The following is an 11,001-nucleotide window of genomic DNA, read 5'->3' as shown; positions in this document are numbered from 1 at the left end:
CTGAGGACTAAAGTTGCAATTCCGTGAACTCAAATCTTTCGACAATTAGGTGGGTTTGTTTTACATATCTTTGGGTTAAGTTTTTAAAATCATTCAAAATGTAAGGACCACCTATGTAAATATCATTTCAATTCCAAGTAAAAAAAATTAATCTTTGAAACTACGGCTTTGAAAAAGAAAAAGAAAACAAAGAAAGTAAGAAACACGCCCCAATTTATACTTTGGTTTAAAAGTTGTGGATCCGAATTCACATCTTCTTAACCCGAAAAATAACCATTTGCAACCATTTTTTTTGAAAACCATAAAGCTCCTAAAATTACTTTAAATGCTTAACTAAAACTTCCATCAACTATCTCCACTTCATACTAACAATTATTCATAAACAATTTTCAAGATCATACTTCATAACACAGTGAATTAGACAAATTATTTAAAAAAAACATTCCTTAAAATTCTTTGTCAAACTGATTTTGGTTGGACGAAATTGAGACAATAGGTTGAACCAAAATACGTTTAATATGTATATAAACCTATCTAAGCAACTATAACGAGCTGAAACTAAAGAATCTTACCTTAATTTTGAGCACCACTTCCGAAAATACTTTACGAACTTCAAACCTCGATTTCTACTTCGTTTCTCCAACCTTTCTTGCAATTTTGGTGGGGTTTCTAGTCGATTTTTCGAGCTCTTTATAATGCCTAAGGCCTTAGAAGTTATAAACCCTTCAAATGCTCGAATTTATTTCCACAATGAAGGTGACGGGTTTGGACATTAAACCTCATAACTCTCTACTAATTAACTCATTAATCCTTGAACTAATCATTTTATTATAATCATATAATCTAATTACATATATATTTATATATTTTAACTTTGAGTTATCACATCCACATTTAAGAATTCTCATGGCATAATGTCACACATGCTTTTATATTTAACCAATGTTCACTAAAGAAGCATGGACTAATAGAAATCTTACATATATGCACAACACCGATCATGCGAAGCATCATCCTTCGACAACCATTGTAGTGCCGGAAAATCTGCAACCGTTCCTTGTCTAGTTTTTTTTTTCTTTTTTTTTTTTTTTTTTTTTTTTTTTTTTTTTTTGTCGCAACACTAATGAAAGGATAAACCGGATGTATAATATATGTATCTATGTAGCATATATACATTTTATGTTTGACGCATATAATGCAATCGGGAAGCAAGAAAGTTTAACTGAGGTTATTACCCACTTACTTATTATGTTACCGTAAGAACGATCGAGTAAGGAAAGAGTGAAAAACTGTTGTGAACTGATATGACATTACATAATCTTCGATGACTGTGTTCTACATAATTTGAGAACAATAAAGATAACAAAAAGTGCTATGAAAAAACGATATTTTTTTTGAATATTTTGAAAACTTCAATGGTATTTTTATATTAAATGTGTATTTTGTTGGTATCCTATTTACAAATAGATACTTCAATGATATTTGTACTAAAAAATAATAATGATGTATTTTTTTAACTTTTTGGAAACTTTATTACCATTTTAGGTCATTTTTCTATTTATCCCAAGTAACTAGTTACAACAAAGTTTTATTTATACGAATATACACTCCGTTGATATTTTGTATATCTGTATACAAATAGTATAATTTAAATGTATCTTTTTGTACTAAAAACAATATTCTTTTTTGAATGTTTTAAAAGTTTAGTTACCTTTTAAGTGGTATACAAATTTATTGATAGATTGACACAAGACTCAAAGTAGACATGTTACACATTCAATTCATCACTCGAAGCTAAAGCTTTATTCTATCAAACATACATGACCTTTGAAGTTCGAACTCAAAAAGGATATCCGTACTCCAAACATTTCTTCCAAGAAGGTCGACTGCTAATATCATCCCACCAAGCACTCACATGTTTCCTTTCCTTTATCATATACCCTTTCCCACAGGGACCAACCAAGTAGTCTGTAAAAGGAAGGTGACTCAGGTCTGCAAGGCTAAAGAAATCTCCACCCAAATACTTGCTTTTCGATAGTCGATCTTCATATACATCCAACACTTTCGCAAGCTTCTCCTCGCTTTCTTTGATCACTTTCTCATCTCTGGTTATCCCAAACTTCGGGCTGAACATAATTTGGAGCACCAGATTGTTAACCGGTGGGTGGAAGTTATGGGCCTCGACTTCTAGCCATTGTTGTACCAGACCTTGTTCTTCGATTGTCTTTCCTAGTAAATCGGTTCCTTGTGTCTTGTATTTTTCGGCATAGTATCGGATGATAGCTCGTGATTCTGCTCAGTAAGAAACACAACCAAATAATATCAAAACATCATAAAATTCTCGTTTTCCCCCAATTTGATGAACAACTGTGAGTTGTAGATTGATGAATAGTATGAACAATTCTCCCCAAAAAGTTTTGCTGTATTAGGGATTTTGTGTACTTACCGAAGAGAGTGTAATCTCCATCTTGAATTACAGGAAGAGATCCAAACGGCTGTAGTTCATCGTATAAAATTCAGTAAATAACTCAAAATCGATCCACAAATTAATGGATTTGATGGTTGATACCTGTAACTTCAGGAACTCGGGAGTATGATTTTCTCCCGTGAATAGATCGACATGAACTGTTTCGAAGTCGATTTCTTTTTCGATGAGACAAACCATGACTCGTTTCGGCGATGCGTAAAGAGGTCCGTACACCTTCACCACCATTTTTACTTTTCCTCCACACAGACAGAACTCAGAAGGTGAGTGAATGAGTGTATCCAAAACTATCAAGTGATGTTTTTATTTTGGATATTCCTCATAACCCATCTCTCAAAACATTTATTCATTTATTTTGTTTTTATATTAATATTATTTAAAAAAAAATTCTATTAAGGTTATAAAAGTCGTCTTTTAGTAAATTGGTCGAGTTTTGAATATTTGGACTAACTTTCTTCATTGGAATGAATGAATGATCGGTGTTACCATAAAATCATAGTCTTCCAGATTTATAAAAAAAACAAAAAAAAAAAAATGCCAGCATAGTTCGAGAAGCTTGTCTTGAGTATTTGTTTTTCTGACAAAAGCAAAGTGATAACTTTTTCCGTGACATTTATTCATTCACGAGATATTAATATTATCATCTTTCTCATACAACTGACTGTAGACTACTAGACTGTAGTTGGTATTCGTGAAGAGTTAATTTTTTTTTGGAAACTGCAAATTTTATAAGAGCAAGTGCTTAGAAAGTGACTAGAGAGGGCAAAAAACAAAACCACAACAACATTTACGGAATATTAAAAGGTAAGCATCACCAAACCATCCACTTGCAATTTTCAAATATACTTTTTTATGTTTCACCCGATTAAACATTAGAGTAAATTATATGAATGGTCCCTTTAGTTTGGGTAATTTATGTATTTCATATATAAACTTATTTTTTATAACTTGGATGGTCCTTATAGTTTGGTTTTGTTGCGTGTTTGATCAATTTCAAACATAAAAAGACTATTTTGTCCTTATTAAAAGACAAAAAAGTTTTTGACTATGAGAGATATGGGTCTTAAATCTTCAAACATTGTCTCTCTGATCGTTCTTCACACTCTCGCCTGAAGGTTTACTTCACCAAAATTCATTGTCGTAGTTCATCACCAAAAGAAGTCACTGGAGTTCATCACTAAAACAAGTCACCACCCTTCACCAAAACTACTCACCAGATCTCTCAAGAAACTGTAGATTGTCGAGATCTGTCATCGTCTCTTCTTCTCTTCTTGCCAACGACATATTTATTTTCTAGATCTGCCATGTTTTCTCCGGCTATGTCATGTTTTCTCGGGCTATCAAACGCTAGCGAACCTAGAAAACCTGGTTTTTCATTTGCCAGCAAACCCCAAGACCAGTGCAGTTGATGACAACGACATGATTAGTGTATTTGATTTTCTCGGCTAAGCATTTCAATTTCTGGATCGATGGTTCAAGTCCAATGGTTCAATTTGGGATTTCGTGCCTTGTGTATGATTTTAAAGAATTTTGATTACGATTCATAAGATCTAACGGTTTGATTTCGACATAGGTCAAATGTTTGTTTTAATTAAATGTCTAAGAACGTCAACATTTTTTTTTATGGTTTCCTTGTTCATGAATTAAAGTTCATCATATTTAATTTGAGGGACTGTATTTTTATGTCTCAGGAGGTTCATTCTGAGGTTCATTCTGATTTAATTTCAAGGAATGTATTTTAGTTTCCTTGTTCATAAACCATCTTTGTAGGATTTCTGATTTGATTGTATTTCTATCGATTGTTGCTTGAATGTATTTGGTTTGACTGTATTTGCTGCTGGAGAGATGTCGGAGTACCCGAAATGGATTTCAGAAAGATGTTGGAGTAAAGGAATTATCGGAAAAATAAAAAGGCAAGGGGTGAGTTGGTGGAGTGCTAAAGAGATTGTGGGACCTATTGGATTTTATAAGTATATAAGATGTAAGTAAGTTAAAAAAGAAATTAATTAGGGTAACATATTCTTTTATGTCTGGAAGGGACCAAAGACGCAACAAAACTAAACCATAGGGATTGTTCGAATTAAAAAAAATAAGTTCGGGACCAAGCGTGAAAATTACCACAAACCATAGGGACTATTCATATAATTTACTCTAAACAATAAATTGAGAACACCATCCACCACCTTTGTCGAGGGAGTACACACCTTGTGGTAAAGCTTATCATTCCGCGCTTTCCAAGTACACCAAATTAATCCGTCACTATAAATAAAATGACATTTAGTGGCACAGAAAAAGTCACATTAAAACCCGAAATAGTGCCACTAAAAACCCTCTAAGGAATCAGTGGCACAAAATAAAAGTGTCACTAAAGGCTTTTAGTGACACTTTTTCATTTTGAGTTTTAGTGGCATTTTTTTACTATGCCACTATAGTACTTATAGGTTTAGTGGCACTATTTGTATGCCATTGTTTTTAATATAAAGTAAATATTATTTTCATGTTTTTATTGACTTTTTTAACATAAAAAATATATTAATAAATTAGGTTCGATTTATTTTAACTTTATATAAAATATAAAAAAATAATAATACAATTAAGATAATAAACACAATATCATTAAATCAATTCAAACTTATATAACAATATTGTCAATATTTAAAACACAAATGTCTTAAAAAAGTTTAAAAATTCTAAATGTTGCACTAGTAAAACTCAAAACATAAAACTAGCAAACTAAATATTGTTTTGGAAGGAGCACCAAACTTGATTTTAGATAAACAACCTTCGTACAACTAAAATCTTGTTTCTTGAACTTTTCAAATTCACTTGATGTTGCAGGTAAAGCTTGTGTCTTGATAGACTCTTTTACTACTTGACAAACCTCTAATGTCATAGCAGCATAGCATCTATAAGCAAGCAACAAGAAAGAGTCATAACTTATATATATATATATATATATATATATATATATATATATATATATATATATATATATATATGTTATTTTGTTTCTACTAACTATTGTGTGGTAGAATGCACACATCTGGACCACCAGATGGAATAGAATCAAATGTCATGATCTAAGAGTCTATGATATTACAATAGGGTAACATGCACCATATAATCACACAATTTTCAGCATAAGGGTATTTTGGTCAATTTACCTATATTAAAAAAGAAAATTTCCGGATTTTAAGGGATAATTAATTCCTTTATTTTAAAAAATATGAATACTTTAAATTAATTCAAATTTAAAAATCCGATTTTATTCTGTCAGAATGCGAGAATGCCAACTATAAACTAGTAAATATATTTTCGATTTTATTCTTGCAGAATACATTTTCAATGCAGTTATATTTGATAATTGACCTGATTTAAGAATAAGATATTATTCATATACATCCAACTTAGGTGTATGATTTTATTCTTAATATACATCCGGAATTAAATACAAATTCATACATATTCTTACAGACTAATATCCTTATACATTTTAATATAGTTATACATATTCTAACACCATTCGTGAATATACAATTATTAAACAAATACACTTGATCATCTTCAATGGTCCATATAATCAACTTGATCTTCACATATATACTTGTTGTGGAACTCGATTCCAAATATTTCTTTTGTATAATCAATATTGAATTCTTTCTTCATGCAATTCTAAAAGAATAAGATGCATTACTCGTTAGTATTACCGGTTAAACAAATATACTTATTGTTAACAAACATTTTCAAAGACATTCTAATGAAATGCATTTATATAAATAAATTCTAACAGAATACATTACAAAAGCACTTAAATCATAGTATTTTCTTCTATATTCATAAACATTCTAAAGCATGTATAAATGTATTCTGTCAGAATTACTAGCAACACATGCTTTATGTAATATTTATATTTTTATAGAACGAAAGTGCAAAAAAACCCATAAGTAAAAATTGAAGAAAATGCACAAACCAATGAGTAAGTGCAGAAAAAATAACAAGTTTTAGACATGATAGCTCATACAAAATTCAATGCTTAGGTTGAATTGGAACTTAAGCATTGGAATCCAAGATTTCATTCTAACAGAATTGGAATTCGAGATTTCATTCTAACAGAATTGGAATTCGAGATTCCATTATGGCAGAAATACCATAATCATATTAGATACAAATATGATATTCTGGAAGGACTACACGATATTAGATACAAATATGATATTCTGGAAGGACTACACGACGTCCTTGTTCATCAAAGATATACATCAATAATTCACAGAATGAAACAAAAAACATCAAGAATAAATGATCATCATAACTTCAATCTTTTTCCTAAAGAATAAAATCGAAGAAAAAAACAACCAAATTCAAACCATCCTAATTAAACCAATTTAAATTTAAAATAGAAAGAAGAACAAAAATTAAAAAATTAAGATGTTATTTTCAAAATATTTACTTGGTACAAACCAAAAAGGAAGGAACTTGAAAGTCTTTCATTCACAAAGACGACTTTGTTTACCATTTTTTCCTACCTGTGTTATCAATTAACCATTGCTGTGGATTTTGCACCACTAGTAGGCATAGCGACATCATATGGAGGCAAAAAAAATCGGATATTATGGTGCGAGGTTGGCTGATACTAAAGGGAAGAAGACGAGAATGAGAGAAAGGTCATCACCGACATCAATTTTTCTATCTTCGAATCGCCGACGATGGTTGGAAGCTTCGTTCGTCAATAAGCAAATGAGAGGAGGCAAAATTATAATACGTACGATATGAGAGGTTAGGGTTAAAGAGTTGGTCAAACAGTTTTTTATGGTAATTCCCATGATTTAAGGGATTTTATTTTAATTATCATATGTTAAGTTACATAACTACCCTTATAAGAATTATTAATTATTTAATTATTCCTAAATTCCTATTGGTGCAATCATGCACACAATAGTTGTTGGAAACATTTGAACCTAACACACATACTCTCTCTATCTCTCTCTCTCTCTCTCTTTTTATATATATATATATATATATATATATATATATATATATATATCTTTTGAGCACTTGGTAGTGTTTCAATATGATACTACTGTAATAATCATAGTTAATTGTATTGAATATATATATATATATATATATATATATATATATATATATATATATATATATATATATATATATATATTCAATACAATTAACTATGATTATTACAGTAGTATCATATTGAAACACTACCAAGTGCTCAAAAGATAAATGGGGAATAATGGAACAATAAGACAACGATTAAGGAAAAAGTGATTTTATTAAACTAATATAATTATCAAGAACTTAGACATGGTCATATGTTCATGCAAAATAAGTTAATTATGCTTTGTTTATTTAAGTGAAGATGTATGTATTTACTTAACTTACACTTAGACGATCAAGCTAGAAGCTAGCAAATCAGTCGAAGTCTTTTTTAACATCCAATAATCATCAAGTGGAAAACCATTGGGGACCAACAAAACTATCTAAGAGAATGATTTAACACTTCTATCCAAAAAAAGGAGCTATCAAGACACTACATTAGGCTCATTCCAACTTTGTTTTATCTTGTAAACCATTTTGATATGAATTTCCAAATTTCTTTCTATTTTAGTATGCAATTTTTATCATGTTAGAACTCTAAAATTTTGTTACTAAAACCTAACACTACTCCGACAAGATAGCTAAGAAGTAGCTCATGGTAAATTAGATAATTGAATATAATTTATAAGAAACAAATAAACTACTTTAAGAAAAACATATGCATACCATGTTACCTGGAACTTTTCTTCTATTTATGCCTTTATGAAGTGTGAACCTGTTTTCTTAACCCATAAAAACAAATCAAAAGAATGGATGAAACCAAAACAAAGATATACAACAAATCCAATAGAAATTTGCATAGTAGATGAATATTAAATTAATTATATTTAAGATAAACTATTTAGAGATTAGAAATGTCATGGGCTCCAAACTTTGACTAGAAGAGTGATTGTCTACAAACATACCTTCGATAGTTTCCAAGATAAAAAAGTGCCCACCATAAACAAAAGCCTCATACAAACCCACATAAATGTAGCCTTGAAAAGTAAAAATTTTATGCACTAAGTTATTAAGTTGTATTTACCTTGATTAATTTTTTTCGGAAATGGCAACACTTTTATTAACCACTGCATAGAAGAAACTATGCAGGGCAAAACAAAACCAAATTACATAATATTTAAGGGAAGACAACACCAATCAATCCACCTAAAATTCCCAAAATGCACACTAAACTTGACCCAACTAAAAACTAAAAAGATCATCTCGTCTACTAATTTGGCCGGATAAGTACATTTTTTGTTGAACAATTTATCATTTCTTGCATTCCAAATACACCAAAGGTCCCGTAGAATATGGCGACAAGAATCTTCCGTTTTTTGGGCAATTCCCCCAATTAGCCGCAAACTCAATCACCTCCCTTATGGAAGTAAAATCACGAGCAAAAATATTGCACCACCTCATAATCAACACCAGCACATCTCGAGAAAAAGAGCAGCCAGTGAAAATGTGGTATGCCCCGTCAACACCCACGCAAGACAATAGACAAGATGAGTCGTCAATTGAAACACCCCTATGCAAGAGGGCTTTCGTTGTGGGGATTCTACCAATACAAGCCCTCCAAATGAAGCAATTAACCTTCAGAGGAACAAGATACACCCAGATCATGCCATTATTCAACGACACTATAAAAAAGGAGTCGATAAGCGACCTCAAATCATGAACGAAAAACTTCCCATCATTGGATAACACCGATTTCCAAGAGTCTTCCTTATTGTTGAGTGACAAATGGGATACCGTGATCTTCAAAGCATCAACATCATCATTTTCCTCTCTAGACCTTGGACGCCTCTTCCAAGCCCACCCTTCCTGACCAGAATAGATCCACTAATAAATGAAACAACCTTTTCTCTTATCCAAAGTAAAGGCAAGGGGGAACCTGTTGGCCAAAGACCCATCACTTGTCCAGTTGTTGAGCCAAAACAACGTGGACCTACCTAAACCAATAACTATTTTGAAAATATGAGAGAAAGGAATGCCAATTCCTTCATGATAGAAATCACACCTGTGATATTTTGCCAAACTCCATGAATAGTCTTCTTAGAGAGAGCATCCATAGGTTTCCTATGGAGATTGTGTGTCCCAAAGATAACCTTTCTCCAGAGAGCCAGAGTCTTAGTTTTAAAACACCATATCCATTTAATATTCAAAGCCCAATTGAGAGAAGCCAAGGAATAAATTCCTAACCCCCCCTTTCTTTTGGGGTAAAACATTCTTCCAAGCCACCCAATGAATTTTGTTCTTTTCATCACTACCACCCCACAAAAATCTTCTATGAATTTTCTCCAAAAGATCAATAACTGAATTTGGCGCTTTGAAAATAGAAAAGTAATAAAGCGACAAGCTACCCAAGACAGAAATCCATAAACACACGCCCTTGTCCTCTTTCCCACCTAAAATTTCTACGATGAAAAACCCCAAATTACCAATAATTACAAGTTTGAATCTTATATTATAATCAAGTCAACATGTGAAATAAGTTCAAAAACTAATAAATCGACAATATTGTTTCAAAATTAAATAGATTTGACTAGTATAGACTTGAATGTTTTCAAAGAAAAAGAAAAATCAATGAAAGCAAACCTTGTCGGCATTGAAAGAAATCATTTAACCCCAATCCAACATGAATTTCGCTATTCCACATTGTGCTAGGGTTCATAATTTAGTTGTACAGGCATAAGCTTTTAAGAAAGTAGAAATTACAGGTATTGGGGAATTAAATATACTGTCATCAATCATGGAGGAATTGTTGGTTCGATGTGGCTTGCGTCGTCCAAGGAATTGTGGTCCTCGTGGAGGAATCGAGGAATGAAAGTTGGAAAAGTGAGAAGTAGATTTCTTTTTTGGCGTCTGATTAGGGAAAAGATACAATGATGCTTTTAAAAAAAATTCAATGTTGGAGGGAATTTGCAGCGCCAACTTAAAAATTAGAATTTTCAGTGAGATACAGTGGCACAAAAAAAATGTGCCACTAAAAATCTATTATAGTGGCATAAAAAGAAATATGTCATTAAAAGTTTGTGCCATTAAATGTAAATTTGTTTGTAGTGCGTAAATAATATTTCCATGTTTCAAATGTAACTGTTGTAAATTTTAAAGTAAGGGACCTTATGTAACGCCCCGTTCCAAATCGATTCCTAATTCGAGGTTGTGGCCCTAAGATCGGTCATCATAAGGATTAAGGCCCTTGAAAAGGTGAGATCAAGGCCCATTTGGGTGCGAGTGATGTATTTGAAGTGATCAGAGTGCTCGATTCGTGTTTTAGAGCATAGGGGTATTTTGGTAAAGTGTCAGTTTGGGTTTTTGTGGAAATTAGATTTTTGTTCGGAAGGTATTAAGGATGGTATGAGTTGATAGAAATGTAGGTCTTCTTGTTACCTTTTTGTGGATATAAGTATCGT

General features: G+C 31.7%; 1 protein-coding gene across 1 annotated transcript; it reads right to left on the bottom strand.

Annotated features, from left to right (window-relative positions):
• Positions 1-1,659: 1,659 nt before the first annotated feature.
• Positions 1,660-2,797, bottom strand: LOC111890938 (glutathione S-transferase F9). The gene is made up of 3 exons (XM_023887016.3): positions 2,570-2,797; positions 2,447-2,495; positions 1,660-2,292 (listed from the first exon to the last, which is right to left on the bottom strand). Exons 1-3 carry the CDS (start codon positions 2,711-2,713, stop codon positions 1,841-1,843), a joined length of 645 nt encoding a protein of 214 aa, XP_023742784.1. The 5' UTR covers positions 2,714-2,797; the 3' UTR covers positions 1,660-1,840.
• Positions 2,798-11,001: the final 8,204 nt, after the last annotated feature.

This window comes from Lactuca sativa, chromosome 7 (genome assembly GCF_002870075.4).
Source record: "Lactuca sativa cultivar Salinas chromosome 7, Lsat_Salinas_v11, whole genome shotgun sequence".
NCBI classification, from domain to species: Eukaryota; Viridiplantae; Streptophyta; class Magnoliopsida; order Asterales; family Asteraceae; genus Lactuca; species Lactuca sativa.
The sequence above is the reverse complement of the archived record's forward strand: the minus strand, read 5'-3'. Positions and strand labels throughout refer to the sequence as shown.

Coding starts and splice junctions, on each gene's coding strand:
- LOC111890938 (XM_023887016.3), bottom strand. CDS start 2,713: ATGGTGGTGAAGGTGTACGGACCTCTTTACGCATCGCCGAAACGAGTC. Junction 2,496..2,569: donor CCGAGTTCCTGAAGTTACAG/GTATCAACCATC, acceptor GATGAACTACAG/CCGTTTGGATCTCTTCCTGT. Junction 2,293..2,446: donor TGGAGATTACACTCTCTTCG/GTAAGTACACAA, acceptor CTTACTGAGCAG/AATCACGAGCTATCATCCGA.